This window comes from Macrobrachium nipponense, chromosome 23 (genome assembly GCF_015104395.2).
Source record: "Macrobrachium nipponense isolate FS-2020 chromosome 23, ASM1510439v2, whole genome shotgun sequence".
Taxonomy (NCBI): Eukaryota; Metazoa; Arthropoda; class Malacostraca; order Decapoda; family Palaemonidae; genus Macrobrachium; species Macrobrachium nipponense.
In genome coordinates this window covers 63500503-63518462 of record NC_061090.1, presented here as the reverse complement: position 1 = coordinate 63518462, position 17960 = coordinate 63500503, and the positions used below count along the sequence as shown (strand labels likewise).

The window sequence follows — 17960 nt, the reverse complement described above, 5'->3', positions numbered from 1 at the left end:
AAATCCCATTACCAAAACATTTATAAACACTATAAGTCAATCACTTGTACCAGCAGGTTGAATAAGAAATAGCAAAGAATGTACTCACCCACCATTATTCGTTTCCCTTAGTTCAGTCATATAGTTTTTAAAAGTAACCATGGCTTCGAGAGCTGTTCATTATAGTTGAATAATCATCAGGAAGTGAAGCTACTAAATTTATTACCCTCTCTTCTTCTTCTTCTTCTATTGGATCACCAACAACTGCCATTTTTTCACAAATTTCCACAAAAGTTTTAAGATGCACATAATTTTTATATCTATATTTGGCACTTTCTGTGAAGTTGCATTTGGTGTATCTTGATGCATAACTGAAATAAATGTTAAAATTACCTGAAACCGATGGCAATAAATAACATACACACACATGTACCAATCCAACCAACCCCCTCCCCCACCCCCATCATGTAAAACTTGATCGGGGTAACTGAGGGATTACTGTGTGTGTGTATATATATATATATATAGATTATATATAGATATATATATATATATATATATGTATGAATGTATGTATGTATGTATGTATGTATGTATATATATATATGTATGTATGATGTATGTATGTATGTATGTATGTATGTATGTATGTGTATATCTATATATATATATATTATATATATATATATATATATATCTTATACATACATCGAGCTACAAATGTCCTTTAATATCTAATTCGCTCTACCTCGGAATTAATATATCTTCATATATTTTAACCGAAGGGGAATTTTTTAGTCAAGAAGAAATTCGTCGGCTCACGGGCATGAACCATCGAACCAACAAATTCATGACGCACAGTGAATTTACTGGTTCGATGGTTCGTGCCCGTGAGCAAAGGAATTTCTTATCGACTAAAAAATTCCCCCTTGGTTAACATATTTGAAAATATATAAATTCCCAATGCGTGTGGAAATATGAATTTCTATCACATCACCGTGATTTATATACAAGCATTAAGTTACAAGTGTTTAATATCCAATTCATGCTATTTCGGGAATATCTCCGAAAGGGAATTATAAATGAAAAACGGACTGATATCTTAAATGACTCGAACCCTCTCAGTTCCCTCCAACGACTTCCAGTCGACGTTCAAACCCACTGAGCCCTCAAGAGAGGTTTTTCTTAATGTTGAATCTGCCGTACATATACATATATCAATAGCCGCACTATGGGGGCCCTAACAGGAGTATAACACAATACAATTATATCACAATGCAGTCGTAATAAAACAGGAATCACTCTGGAAGGGGAAAAGAAAAAAGTTGAAAGCCGAGATAAACTGACTGAAGTAACCTTGTCAACTTGCTACATACCTGGATCAGAGATCAGAGTCATTTTCTTCAGGAATGCTGATGGCAAGTGATTATTATGGCACTACAAAGGATAACATAAGACGGCAATAGCCATCTCAAAAAAGGGGGCCGGGAATGGTTTGCTCAGGAGAAGCAATGCGAGTAAACTCATTGGAGGAGTCAAATTGTCTAAGGCCATCCAGAGCGAGTATGCACCTTTTATCAGTTTGGAGAGAAAGTTTGTTAACTTCCTGGCAGATGGCGGTATTGTCTGTCCTTCTGCGACCTCTGACCCTCGTGGTCAAGTTACCATGTGGTGACCATATGGCAAGTCCATTATGGTACTGGTTAATCCCTTCCTTGGCAAGGTGGGCTTTCTCTTGATTCCAGTACCTGCAAGGACAGGGTGGCAGCAGTCAAAATAGACGAGAGGTGATTCAGAGTTATCCCTCAAAAGGATTGGTGTATGAGTTATAGGTGTGACTGCACTTGTATTGAATTATAAATAAATTTCAGCTTATATTATTTTGAAATGAATATGGCGTAAATTCCTTGCAATATATATATATACATATATATATATATATATATATATATATATATATATATATATATATATATATATATTATGTTTATATATATGTATATATAGTATATATATATATATATATATATATATATATATATATATATATATATTCTTCCTTCCATTAAAAGAGGGTACATCTCAAGCATAAAAGGTCCATTAAAACACTCTGGTTTACAGTTAATGGCTATATTTCGTTGGACTGACTCCCACCCTTATATAGTTTATATATATATATATATATATATATATATATATATATATATATATATATATATATATATATCTATATCAAATTCTTCTGTTAAAACAGGGTACGTCTCAAGCCTAAAAGGCCCATTAAAATACTGGTTTACAGCCAAATTTGCAAAGTATATAGTGGGAGATATGCCGTTAGGTGATGATTGGGGTCACTGCTAAGCCACCGTTGGTTCTGTCAATTGTCTTCATCTGCTTCACCATTGCCTTAAGGAAGATATGGTCTATATGGTCAGAGTTCCAGGCCCCATTGGAAAGGTTGATCCTATTATCTTGTTGTTTTATCATTGAAAATTCTATCATCTGACATTTGTATTGAAAACTGCTTTTGTATAAAATTAGGGATGAGTTCCAATCCAAGGTATGGTTCGTGTTGTTTATATGATGGCAAATTGCTGAACTATGTTGTCTATATCTAACTGAGCAATTATGTTGAGATCTTCCTGTGAATCCATAGTATGACTTATCACAATCCCTACCGGGGATTTCATAGACTCCTATGCCTTTAGAAAGTGGGGTCTGCTGAATGAAAATTATGGATAAGTGAAGATGAAAGGGTTAGGGTGGCCTAATGTTTGTATGATCTCTCGTAAATTATTCACGCGAGAATTTGCTTCCCAGATTTTCTTAACAAAGAACTTGAAATAATCAGAAATCAACTTATCTTGCTAAAATACCCCAAACACATAATAGAAAAAGCCATACACAAATCAAAGAGCATTTTTTACAAACCCAAAGAAAACAAAGAAAAGGAAAAATTCACAAACAAAATCATAATCCCTCATGTGGATAATTTACGATAGATCACACAAACATTAGGCCGCCCTAACGCTTTCGTCTTCACTTATCCATAATTTACATTCAGCAGAAACCAGATTCCAAACACATAGGAGTCTATGAAATCAAAGGTATATATATATATATATATATATATATATATATATATTATATATATATTATATATATTATATATATATGGCTTTGACCAGCTTTCTACAATATACAGGAAAGCGGTCCGCCTGAGGTACTTCTGATTCACAGTCATGAATAGCAATTGGTATTCGAGGCGCATAGCTGGCATCTCTCTCTCTCTCTCTCTCTTCTCTCTCTCGTCTCTCTCTCTCTCTCTGATGGCCATATCTAGCAGGGGACTGGGGTTGTCTTCTTACTTCCTCATAGTTGGTAGTCTTCAAGGTTCTTTGAAACACTTCAAAGTACAAAGAATACTATATTCTATCTAAGTATCTACAAGTCGAGACTCATCGTTGAGGTAAGAGCTCTTTGGAGGAATCTTGAGTAGATGGGAGATCGAAAGAGAATGAATACAGAGTTCTCAATTTGATCTTAGGAAAAAGTGGCATACGTACAAACTAACATGCACACATGACTACTGAGGTCATGAGAAAGAATAATGATTCAAGGCTTGATCTAGATTCTCATGGGAGTTTGGTCGTGTATACCCAGCGAACTGATGAGACATCTGTTTATAAGAGACATGATGATTCCGCATTGCACAACATTCTGAGTGAACATGATAATTTTGGGAGTTCTTTCCTCCTTGACCTATTATACAGAGCATAACGCTATTTTTACAATGGAAATAAGATGCATTTCCATTTTTGTATGTAATTCTATAACTTATTGTTCGGCCACTACACAATGAAAATACATGTGAGGTCCAACTTATTACTGCAGTTGCAAATAATATTCTTAAACATAATGTGGTCACAAGGTTAACCTAAGGATATAAACACGAATATTGAGAGATAATACGCGTGCTGAAATGTATACTAAAAGATAATGCATGTGCTAAAATGTATACTAAAAGATAACACAGGTGCTGAAATGCATACTAAAAGATAATACATGTGCTACAGCAATAAAAGGAGATACACCGTTTTCAAATCATGAAACAACTTGCAAAATATATTGATTATAGAGAAATGCTAATGCAGTTCTAGTAGTTGTACAAGACTATCAATACATATGCCTGGTTAAATAAAAGATTCACACTCATATATGTTTCCGTGGTGCACAGCAAGAATTTGTTTGGATCCACAGAAAGTATTTTTAAATGCAATTATATGTGGGATACATATGTATTAGCACAAACTGCATTTCATGCCAGCCAAATACTAAAACACTTTTCATCCATTCTCGAGTACAAAACAAGTCGACAGACCATGTAAAGTGATCAGTTTTACGTGACTCTTATGTCCCAGGGTTTTAAAGCCCAAAGCAACCTGTCTCGATCTTTACTGCCGTTCCTTGGTTGGTCCTTCTAATTTTCTTGGTCCAGTGCCAAACGAATAAATTCGTGATGATTATCATCACTAACATGCACGTACACAAGGCTAGAAGTGAATAGTAGAATGTGGCTTCTTCAAACGTGAAAACAGGATGGATGGGATCCATAGTATTCAAATCTTTGATTGTTTTAGCGATGGAAGGGTTGTATGGGAGGGGGAGTGCTGCTATATGGGTGGTCCCCCAGGTGTAGTTCGCGAAGTATGTTTTCCCTTGGATGATGGTGTTTATTCAATGGATGGTGTAGCCAGACGTCGTACCCACATAACCACCAGCCGCGATGAAAAGATGGGATGCTGCTCATTAACCATCTGGGCAGATGACGTTGAATTTCTCTGAAGAAAATCTTAGCCAGGTTCCGTTGTTCAGCCTGTGAGCGAAGTTAGACTTGTCTTATGTGTACAAATAATTCAAGCAGTGTTCTTGCGTATGGGACAAAGTTCCTTTGAGTGCTAGGTCTAACTCACATGAACTCTCGGAAATATTTCTGAATTCAAAGGAGTCGGCCATGCGGCCATGCAAACCTTTTTATCCATGGCTGTGTAACAATTAACGAACGATTCCAGGTCTCTGACGACCATAAAAGTTTCCTTGTTAGGGGAAATTAATACGTAGGTAGACAGATTGGATATAACTGGTAATGAGCTATTCGACATGTACGTAGAAAAAAAGATAAATTTTATAGGATTCCCATGAGTCAGAAGGATCAAACGTGATATCGATCATGATTTTACTTTGCTTTACAGTCACTGAGATTAAACTATAATAAAATTCAAGCTTGTGTGATTCGATCAATGGAGTGGAACTGCCTCTATCATGAGTGTTATCTATAATTCTTGTTAAATCTTTGATGGGCAATAAGTGCAGTGACAGAATACCTTTAGTAGCAGTGTGATTGCTTCAACGTAATCTTTGGATTTTTCAATGAAATGAGAACCTTTATTGTATATATGATCCATCTTCGTATTATAGTATGATAATGTTGCGAGCAAAGATTGAATGTCCTGAACGTGATTCCTGAACGTGATTTAAGTTACTAGAATGTTCGTTTACTACCATAACGAGTTCGTTAATTGATTTAATTTGTGTATTGAGTTCAGAAAGGATTATTTCTTGTTCATGCTGTAATCCTTCTATTTTCTTATTCTGATCGTTAATCATAAGACAATTAGAGACCCAAACCTAACCCTGCAACAGAGCCAAACAAATTAAGTGCGGCAAAGATGATCGGGTTAAGTCTTTCAACAGCATTATGCGGGCGCTGACCACATAAGGAGGTCACGAACTAAACATTCCATGTCAGACATCTTATTCTGCAATTCAAGGAACATTAACTCAGCAATACCCAAGGTGTGAGCGAGTGACTGTTCGTTGCTTGGAGGGAAATGGGTTCTGTGCAATTGAATTAAGGATTCAGCAAAAAGAGTCAGTTCAGATTTCAAATTGATTACGTCATTCTCTTGTAAGAAAATAGCTTTCATATCTATTTCTTATATGATGTTGCTATACGTACTAATGATTGAGCCATGATTAAAGCGTAATAAGGGACTCTTAGGATTAATCCCATACGAGAAAAATACTTCAACAATTAGTACTAGGTACAACAAGACAAGCTTCATATTGGAGCTTGCAATAATGAAAATATATGTAATTATGAATGTTTTAAAAATAACCAACACATGAAATAAAATAGACAAAGGAATTTTTTTTTTTTTTATAACACAGAAAGGAGATTTTTTCCATACAAACCACTAATGGTTTAAGCCCTCACATGCACCATGGATACTGTGCGAATGTCAGAAGGGTTAGCTAGGTTCTGAACTTTCAGCCTATTTGCTACCAATGTGGCTGGATCACAAGCTTAAAAACAAGCGGGCAAAATCCCCCCCCCCCAACATAGACCTAATCATTCCAGCTGCCAAACCCACCCTCAGTCTCACTTTCCTCTTCACACTACTGAATACACGCAGAACAATTGACCAACCTACACAGAAAAAAAAAAAAAAACATGTACTCACCCAACTCCAGATACTCCGGGCTATGCTGTGCTGTCCACTGGTCAAGGTCGCTGAGACACTAACAACAACACGACAACAACCAAGAACCACAACACCACAACCCAACACTCAAGGACCACAGCCCAACAACAAACAAGGAATGCAACCACAACAAAAGACCACTGCACAAACAAACACAAACAAACAACAACACAAAAAAGGCAAAACACACACAGCCACTAACAACACCAAGGAATTACAACAGCTCACCAACAACAACCCTCAACAACTCACAACCACACCAAGAAACCACAACAGCTCCCAACAACGACAACAACAACAACCCTCAACCACAACAACTCACACATAACCCAATAGAAACTCACAAGCACAACAAACCCAACACAGGCACAGCAACTCCAAAGCAACTAATACCAAACTCAACAGCTAAACAACAAACCAATAACACAACTCAACTGACTTTCAATGCCTCCAACACTTACTTATCTTCACAGGCTCTGCCTAAAGACTGACTAAAGACCGCCTCCAAAACACACAATTCTAACTCCAACAACACCAGCAGACAACCCAGAACTCACCAACAGCCAATTCAATCGTTAACCATCCATCCATCAGTTACACCCACTCTCTCTCTCTCTCTCTCTAGGATGTTGTCAAATGGAAATCCCATAACTCCTGCATACCAAAATTTTAAGGATCGTGAAAGGTCCTTAAAATTTTGGAGTTAGTTTGTAGTTCAGTCCTTTACATATGTAAACTTATGTATATTGTATCACCTACTACATAGGGTTTTGTTTGTTTTGCATTTTTGTCGTGTGTATTCTTCATTATGCTTTGAGCTTCTTCAAGATTCCTACAAAGTATATTAAAACCTGTTTGCACTAGTATCCACTATGTCCTTGAGAGGATCTGACAAATTGGTTGTAGGTGTGAGGATATGAAAAGGTGTCCTAGCGGGCATGCCATAGATTGCTTCATGGGGCGACATTTTGATAGAGTGGTGATAACTGTGATTGAGTGTGCTTGGTACAGCAGGGATGGCTATATCCCAATATAGATCCATACTACCTAGGGTAACCCATAGAATGTCTAACACCTTTCGATTCACATGTTCTACCAAACCATTGGATTCAGGATGATAAATCATAGTATTGAATCAAGAAAGAGATTGTTGAATTCTCCTCCGGAGTCGGAGACGATTGTGTGGGGAATTCCGTGTCTACAAATATAACATTCGTAGAACCTTCTTGCACATTCAATAGCTGTTTTATTCCTTAAAGGTATTAATTCTGTGTACCTGGTTAAAGCGTAAATTAACACTAAGAGATGCTGGTTTCCCATCAGACTCATGAAACCCTGTTAACAAATCTTGGTGGATCCGTTCAAAAGGTTTGTTTGGCACGGGGTAAGTTCCGAGACTGACGGGTGTCTTAGTGTGACCTTTGTGTATGGGACAAATGTTGCAATTGTTTATGTGTTTCCTAATATCTGTAGTCATCGTAGACCAGTAGAATAGTGACTTGGCCTTTTGTGACATGATAAAAAACTTAGGATGACTGTGAAGGGATTGGTACTACTACCTGGATGACTGTGTAAGGGATTGGTACTACTACCTGGTCGTTAGTTGACTGCGGTGTACTTCAGGTTTTCCTAGTCACAGATCTACACAGAATATTATCCTTGATTATGAAATTTTGTTGCGAATATTTTACGCATTCCTTTTCTTTAGGATTTCCGTTCAAAGTGTTTATAATTTTACTTAACTGAGGGTCTTTCTGTTGTTCAGTCTATATCAGTTCTGCACTCCACCTCATGTCTTCAATGTTCTCGATTGCTTGGGTCAATGACTTCTCATTTTCTAACGCCATTTTAACGGTTTGTATGGGTGTGGCAATATCTTCTAATTCAGCTAATGGTTCTGAATACGTTGGTGCGGTTGCGTGATAACGTGTCAGCGATGATATTTGCTTTCCCAGGTCGGTATCCTATTTTCGCACTGAAGTCCTGAATGATCATATGGCATCTCATTCTTTTAGGGCTGTGGGTAAAGCCTTTGAAGAAGTCAGTGAGAGGCTTATGGTCAGTAAGGACCTTAACAGGATAACCGTAAATTATGAACTTGAAATGCCCTAACAAATTAACAATAGCTACCCCTTCTTTGTCTATTACTGTGTATTTACTTTCAGATGGCTTCAATTTTCATGAGTAAAAAGCGATTGGGATAAGCTTGTCATCATATTGTTGAAGTAGTACCCCTCCTACCCCCTGATCTGAGGCATCAGTTGCAACAAAGGATTCCTTACTAAAATCAGGAAATTTTAAGATAGGGGAGGTGCTCAATTTCGAACACCAATTGATGTCTTTCTTCCCATATAAAATCTGCACCTTTCTTAGTGAGGTCAGTTAAAGGAGCGGTGATTAGTAAGTAGTTATGAACGAACCGGCGGTAGTAGCCGGACATGCCCAGAAACTGTTATACGCCATTAATGTTAGTAGCTACAGGGAAGTTGCTGATGGCTGAAACTTTATCATGGACTACTATAAGACCTTGACGGGATACCGTAAAGCCCAAATAGACTAGTTCTGTTTTAAAAACCTCACATTTAGAAATTTTTACTCTTAAATTATGCTGCCTTAATCTCTGAAGAACTAACTTGATTTTACACAAGTGCTCTTCTATGGTATTGGAAAAAATTACAAGATCGTCCATGTAGGCGTGGAGGGTTACACCTAGCAGGTCACCAAATACTACATTAATCATTCTTGTGAAGGTGATAGGGGCGCAGCGTAAACCAAAAGGCATATTTAAAAATTCATAATGTCCGCTTGTCATGCTAAAAGCGGTATAAAGTGTGCTTTCTTTATCTAAATGGCACTGAGAATCGATCGGGAATCGTTTCTCGTTTAGGCGACGGAAAGAAGTCTACACATATTCACGCGGTCCTATCCTTTTATGGCACAACAATTAAAGGAAAGCTATAAGGGCTGTTGGATTTTTTTATAACTCCTTCGGCTAACATTTTATCTACTTCACTGATTTCGTTCTGAAATTTCATAGGAAGGGAATACGAGGGTATGTAAATAATCTTATTTTCATCCCTTAACCTGATATGATGTTCAATTTCATCTGTTTTTCCTAGAGATCCCTCACATATTTGGATAGAAGCTCAAAAATTTTCTGTCTAATTCCTTTATCCTGGATATCTGCATTTATTTTATTTCTGATTGATTGTAAAAGAGACTCGTCTACAGTGGGTTGCACTGGGTCAATTTCAGCTACAGTATGAATTCGATTCTTATATACTTCAACATCTATGACATGTTGGTTCTCTTTGATCACTAAATCGGTATTCAGGTGGTGATGGGAGTCAACAATGTTCAAAGCTTGTGTTACATGGGTTACGCGCATGTCTTCATTATTATCTAGTTCAAAAAATGATGATACAGATGACCTAACATCATTCGCCTCCCCGATGGAGTTATTTACGTTGTGCGTGTTTTCCCTTGGACACCCGGAAAATTTGCCATACTTTGGTTGTTTTGAGCAGGAGGATTGGGAACCGAATTCCCAGAAGGTCGATTTACCTGTGTTTGTTTCTGTGCAGCATTACAGTGAGATGGTTTTTTTCTTGTTATGGTTGGAGTGTTTCTTCTTGTTATTACTACCGATATTTTGTATATTTTTAACATTGCCCTTTGAATGGTTACGAGTATTACACTGAGCACATGAATGGTTTGTGCTATTATGAATGGAGCAAAAACGTGTGCGGCAGTCATTCATCATGTGGCCCGTTCTCTTACAATTGAAACATTTTGTCCAGACCGAATTATTACTAACTACATTTACTTGTTGTGGTATATTTTCTTGTTTTAAAAAGCCCTGGACAAGAGATGGTTCTAAATCTATGCATTTTGACAGATGTTTCCTAACCTGTTTGTGTATGTCCAGTTCCGTAGTGTCAGGAGTTAGTTTATCATCAAAACACCGAATTAAAGCTTCTGGCAACATTCCTGATATAAAAGTTAGATAAATTAGCCTAACAAAGTTCTTGGTGGTAATATTGTTACCGTTAACCCAATTCGAATTATTAAATTGATCCAAGTATTCACTCAGACAGTCTTCAATTAATGCTGCCCTATCTACCAAACTGAGATTAGTCATGGAAATAATCTTATGAATGTTTCCCAAAGCTAACACTTCATCCACCGCTTCCTAACTACTGTAGATTGAACGTAATTTTACTTTGAATTATTCATCTTGAAAGGAAATCCCTCTAAAGTATGACCCAGCGTCACCCTTTGCAAATTCAATGAAGCTTTTAGCTTCCTGAAGCTATAAGGATGGAAGTGTGATACGTTTTGCTTTTAAGTGAGCGTCTACAGATGAAATCCATGATTCAACCCCTTGTGTCAAAAATCCATTAACACGCCCTTGGAATAGTACAATTGCGGATCTAGCGTTAACCAAGTCACTGCGGGATTGGTGGGGGGGCTAGAGGTGGACAGCCCAGATGTGGTGGTAGACATCTTTACCACAGGTGTTTTACGAACGGCATGTCTGTTAGCAATCCTATCAAAATATCTGTATGAATGTACCCTACCACTGTGCAAACGCATATGACAACTGGATGCGTACCCTAAATAAATGCACAATGAAAGGAAGTAACAGAAATTTATACATAAGTCACAAGCAAAAGATGAGAGTAACACACGCTCGAAATGACAGAGGATTATTCCTGCAAGAGAGGGTTTTTGAGTAAATGTTTTAACTCACCCATGTCATATTTGCATTTCTTTGTATATTCACGTATACATGAAAACTCAGGATTAGTTCATTTGACACCTGTTCTATAACCAACGCCTTGATGAGAGTCCAATCTCACTTTGAGTAACCTCCGTGTGGAGCCGACGTACTTCCCTAGAGTACATCTAGGGCAATTAAATAGATATACGATTCCTGAGGCCATCAGTGGATCGAGTTTCTCCTTGTTTTTAAGTAAAGATCTAATATTCATTGGGTTGCAAGGTATTAGTCCTAATTCAATTGCATGAAAAAAATTTTCGATTAGTTTTTCAATCCATCGAGGCGTTGATTATAGAACAGGTGTCAAATTAATTAATTCTGAGTTTTCAAGTATACGTAAAAAAAAATGTAAATATGACATGAATTACAAAGATTTTAAGATTATAAGTCAATCCCCTAACGAACAGAATTTAACCATTTTAGAATCACTTCATTAAACTACTCGTTCCGCAGTTAAACACACTGTATCTCTCGTGAGCTCAAGCTGACCCGGCCCGAATTGTCACTCGGTCTGTGCTTTCAGTATCTTAAGGTAATGGCTCGTCCCTACTTTTGTACTTGATTTTTATATTTGTATAACTTTTTAAACTTTTAATTTGTATTCCGAGTTTGGGATTTTAACTTTTGTTTCATCTTTCATTAGCTTGAAAATGGGACTTTTTTTGTCTTGAAACTTCGCGACTACAATAAAAGTGCACATAATGGGAATAAAGGATTGTCCTTCACCTCGCGCTGACAGATATATATATATATATATATATATATATATATATATATATATATATATATATATATATATATACATATATATATATATATATATATATATATATATACATATATATATATATATATATATATATATATATATATATATATATATATAATGTATATGTATATATATCCTTAAATCCATGGTAGAAAGGAACGTAAAACAGGGACTTGGAACAAGCCCTTTCGTAGTTTATTCTACATTTTCAAGTTCACATGAATATAAAAGATGTTGTTGTTTTTGATTTAGCTGACCTTGTGTCAGCACGGGCTCTTGCTCACAGAGCAGCCCGAATATAAAAGAAGTTGGCAGGCCTTTATATACAAAAACAGAAAGAGGAGGCGGGGTTACAGTTTATAAATCTGGGCGGCATGTTCTTTAAGCCAAAGAGATAAGGAAAGAGGATCAAGGTATAATCCTGGGTGGAGATTTAAATTCCTTTTCGAAGTTCCCTCGGTAAAGATGGTCTTCAGCAGGTTCCTTTTTCGGTGATCTTTGACCCTGCAGATTATCGAGGAATTTACCCAGTTAATAGCCTGGCCTGTCTTAAGCCAATGATCCACAATGCCATTATTAGTAATCCTCTTGAAATGGCATAAGTGTGCTGAGAACATCGTGCATTTAGCCCTATAGAAGTCTGTCCAATATAAATCTGATTACATTTTTTACGAGGAATACTGTATAAAATATTGTTTGTGTTTGTAATACTAAGTTAAAATCAATAGTTTTTAAAATAGGAGTGAAATTAGGATGGAATTGTATACAGAGAATATTCTTAAATTCTTTGTGGACACTTTTTTGCTTTGTTTATACAAATTTCCAAAAAAAATATGAAGGGTAACATAAAGAATCTCCTAATTTTTCAATGATTTTAAACTCATCCTCTAAAAACTACAATTTCTAAGAACTCTGAGATACATACTGGTAAATGTTGACATCTTTATTTGTTTAGAATGGTTAGAGAAAAATTAACATATGACAACTTATTCGTTGGTTTCCTATATACTTTAAAACTGAAATTGGTGTTATTTCTAATAACTAAGACATCCAAAAAGGATACAAAATTATTTTTTTCATATTCTATTGTGAATTTTTTGGATGGTACAAGATTATTAATTGTATGCAGGAAATCAGGAATATTTACATTTTCTTTTATGATGCAAAAACAATCGTCTACATGTCTAACCCCAAAATACCTTAGAAAATAAATTTCTTAGAATAAGTCTAGATTAAAAAAATTCTATGTAGATAATAGACAAGAGTGGCGAAAGAGGGTTACCTATGGCCATACCAAATATTTGTTCATAAGAATTATCATTGAAAGTGAATTTACAATTTTTTAGACAAAGGTACACCAAATTAATAATAACATTAGTAGGTAATTCTAGATTATACGAGTCCAAATGTTGTGATAAATATTGAAGTAAGTCTTGAAGAGGAACTTTAGTGAATAAAGATGTTACATCAGAACTGGTCAATTTGCCAGTATTGGATAAATTAATCATTTTTAATGTAACATCACTGGTAGGATGGTGGCAAAAACATATGAGATATTATGTCTCTGGAAATAGATTTCCCAGATAAGGATTATTTCACCACTAAATTTAATTCATATGGGGACATACAAAATACTATTGCACTGGTATCATCAAGGGATTCACTTTGGGAGGTAAACTTTTGAAAAGGAAATGAGAGATTTAGTGAGAGAAATGGTAACTGGCACTCAATTGCTCATTTCAGACTTACTTGGCAAATCCAGATTGCAAATGCACTTTTGCAAAATAACTAGATGATCCAATATGTCTTCCATTAACAAATTATGGTACCGCTCGTAGTCCAGGTCTCTTGTGACCCATTACAAGTTGTGGCAACGTGCTAAGATAGTTAATTACAGCCCAAGATTTGGGACGTAGTAGGTCAGAAGTCTTACTTCGCTTTAAGTCCCATAAGGCAGTGGTTCACAAACTGGACCATACCAAGGACCCCCAGATTTATGATGACTCCCATCCAAGGACCCCAGCCAATCAAAAGATATCATAACCATACCGGGATACCCAGTAAAACAGAGTACATTTAATGTTTGCATATTCCTGCACAAAGTAGCCATAAGTAAATTTATAAAATATTTTCAATATTTTTAGTTGCTTTAAATTCACTACAAAGAAAATGGAAAAAAAAACAACTTAAATTGATAGATAAGTACAGTATATACTGTCAACGCTGGTGACCAAAATAAACAAAATAGCTTCATTAGAAAAAGTGTAGCATTAATGATGTAATAAAGATGTGCAAGCTAGCTGCTTGCACACCGAAGTATAGATAACACCGACACTAGGATAATAGAGAACCAGTGATGTAAATTTTATTGTATATATATTTTTTTCTGGAGTTGAAAAACTATTAATTTTTTCATTGTGTCGCAGGCCCCAGTTTGGGAACCTCTGCCATAGAGCATTGGGTAACCCCTCTTAATGGATGGAACTTTGGGTCTTATTGTAGGAGAACAGAGAGACGAGAGCTGAATACATTTGTGACAGTTCCCCCCTGTAAGCAGGCATTCCACTCCATTTCGGGCATCAAGGCCTGTACTAAAATAAGCTGCTCATGTCGTTACCTTATTTCCCTTCCTTAATGGGTCTTGCCCAAGCAATGCAGATAACTAAGGTGATGTACCTAAATGCTAAGATGGGTATATGAACTTCACTAGCTTGCTTAAGTACCTTAACACTACTCAAAGGTGTCTACGGATATTTAGCTATGTGTCTTTGGTAACAGTGAAAATGCAGTCCTAGACAAGTTTTAAATTTATAACTGCACATTATTATTAACATGACATACCATCAGGCTGCCACAGCACCAATCTAAGTGACAATGATCTAACTACAATGCAGTATTATTACAAATAACAAATGTCTTATGCTATGATTTACACAAACATGTTAAAGAATAAGCAGCCTGAAGGGTTAGTGAGTGGAACGCCATGCATGAGTGGCTAGGATATGTCCTTCAGCTTGTGAATCTAAAAACAGCTCTAACTCAATAGATCTTATTTGCCTTTGTAATAGAACCCCTGAGGGAGGTACCCAAGCAACTTCCTCTGGAATTCGGTGCCTGGTATACACTACTACATGAGGCACTGTGCCGTGTGTGCAAGAGCACCAGGAGCTTACTAGCTCTAGTCTATGAGACAATATTTTATCATTACTCAACAAAATTCTTTATATTACAACAATTACAAGGTTACTACTACTATTTTACAAGACCTTGTCTAGGATGTTATGTATGGGTATGTTATGTACTTAATCAGAGCTCACTCAGGCTACCTTCTCTGGGTAGGTGCCAGGATCACTTTGTGATGGGAAAGAAACTGTACCCCAATGGACCACAAGTGCCAAGGAGAGCTCTTGGCTCTAGTAGGCTAATTGGCTCTCCTCCACTCCTCTCCATCTCGGTGGTAGTGTAGTTCGCAAAAAGTGCCTTTACCACCTCCAAACATGCCTCTGCTCATCGTCAGTCCATTTGGTCGTTAGCGAGTTGTTACTGGTTATTGAAAGATTAGGCGCAGCAGGTGCGGGGTTAGTAGTTTGTTGGTGGTCTAGGGCTGCGGTAATGTCTCGTCAGGCTTTCTCAAGCTCCATCTCCTTTTCTTTTATGGATAGCTCATACTTCCTTCGTTCTTCTTTTTCTGTCCGTTCTCTTTCTGCTTTTGCTTCTTCGTACCTCCTTTACTCATTAACGAAACCTCCTATCACAAACTGTTACATCTTGCAACCCTTAACGTTACCCATGCATTCCTTAAACGGTGTACTCTTTCATCCGTCCCTGAGTCTCAATTATACGATAGGTATATCCTTCCTAGGCTGAAACCTTCCCACTCAGATCGCTTCACCTTTGTCCAATCTATCGACATCTACTAACACTCAAAAACCAAAATCTAATGCACATCTTTTTTCTCAATTTATATATATATATATATGTGAGTGTGTTTGTGTGTGTGTATGTGTATGTGTGCCTGTTTATTTTCATCACACAAGCTAACAACATAGATTCCCAGTTTTTGTTTTATCATTTTTTCAGAGACAGATAAGTTCTAAGAGAGATAATTACAATAACTGTTGCATTCTACTTAAATTCAGAGCAAATTTTTCGAATGAACAATCTACTTCAAAATTAATAATTGGTACTACTTTGTACGAAGCGAGCCAAAAAGAAATAATTCTTTCACCCAAGCTGAAAGAAGTTAGGATAGAGGAAAGAAAAGAATGTCATGTAAAATAGGAAGAATAGGCATATGTTTATCTTTTTATATAGTATATGAAGGAAAAGGTAATGAAAATAACGTGGCCTGGCTATAATGTTGCATGCGCACAGGAAAGGCCAAATATCCCCCACACAAATATACCTTGATAGGCATTTTATATAATGAATACTGTCATTGCTACTCATATCTATGGAATAGTCCACATTAATAATACAAACCTTTCCAGATTGATGACGTCAGCCGAACCAACAAGTATGGCGACCAAGCTCACTGCATTATGAAGACGCAAGACCAACTACGAAAATTTTGTTTCTGCAGAGAACCTCCGCCCGCTCCTCCTCAAGAGAAAACATAATGGCGACTCAATGAAGGTTGAGCGTCATTTATATAACCTGAAGATACAATGTGCTCATGTTTATTCTTGTATGAATATTAACTGCCTGTCAGTGTAATTGCCTTTTTATATGGTTAGCAATGCTCTGTCAATATAGATGATTTCAGTGGGATATTTAGAGATACCTGATTAAATTTTGTAAGTACAAAAATTTTTATATGAAGACCAAAAGAAAATGTTTTTATTCCTGTTGCTCTAGTTTTTCCTCATGAGGTAAAATTACTTGAGAGACATGAAACCTTGTTATAATTACTGAAGCCTGGCTCTCACATTGGATATTTCAGACCACACAATTCGTAATGGAAGCTATTTTGCTCATTACGACTCCATTACGATCTCATCACAACAAAATCGCGATAATTTGGCATGAAGCGTTACCGAGTCGCCAAGTTTGACGTCTTTATCGCTAGTGATGGCAGCTATGCAAAGCAAACCAGCATAGTTGCCATCATTTCACGACTTCTGTCAAAAGTTGCCATGTCATGGCACAACATGCAACAACGTTTTAATGGCCTCTCAACTTACGGCATTTGATTGTAATTAGCAATGGCGAGTTGCCGCACCCAGCATGACATACACCATGTACTTGGCAATCCCACAGGGTGCGCAATGAGTCATCCTGTGTCACGAGCTCTCTAGCCATTAGGTAGCATATATGGGCTGTTCCAAGAGCAAAAGCCCGTGCCAGCACAAATCTGGCTTAATCTTAACCAACTTATAGATCAACAGTCTCTCACTAACGTCCTGAATGTGACCTTGAAATACAATGGAGAGAGAGAGAGAGAGAGAATGTAAGGAAAGTGAAGACAACAAAGCTTTAAGCTACTAAATACACTGCAAGAGAGAGAGAAAGAGAGGAAAGGTAACAAAGCCTAAAGAATTTGAATTACACTGGAGAGAGAGAGAGAGAAAGGAAAAGCAACAAAGCCTTAAGATACTTGAAATTCACTGCGAGAGAGAGAGAGAGGAAAAGCAACAAAGCCTTAAGATACTTGAAATACTCTAGAGAGAGAGAGAGTTAAAAACCTACCAGGTGGCTCATAGAATAGAACTGATATGAGGTGCCAAGTCCACCTGGCACTTAATAATAATAATAATATGTGTGGTAGCATCCAAGTTCACGATACATGGATCCCATTAAGTTGTGAGGTCACAATGAGACAGAACTGAGTACTGCTGATTTATTACCTGAGCACGAGATGCACGTAGTACATAGCAGTGTGCAG

The 17960-nt window shown here is 36.8% G+C and overlaps 1 protein-coding gene across 3 annotated transcripts in view; it reads left to right on the top strand.

The window, feature by feature from the left end:
• Positions 1 to 16926, top strand: part of LOC135201342 (uncharacterized) — a 218479-nt gene extending 201553 nt beyond the window's left edge. For all 3 annotated transcript variants that reach the window (XM_064230195.1, XM_064230202.1, XM_064230190.1), the window contains one exon: positions 16567 to 16926. In XM_064230195.1, coding sequence (XP_064086265.1) covers positions 16567 to 16695 — 129 coding nt within the window. In that variant the 3' untranslated portion in view covers positions 16696 to 16926. The remainder of the gene's footprint in view (positions 1 to 16566) is intronic.
• The last annotated feature ends 1034 nt before the right edge of the window (positions 16927 to 17960 follow it).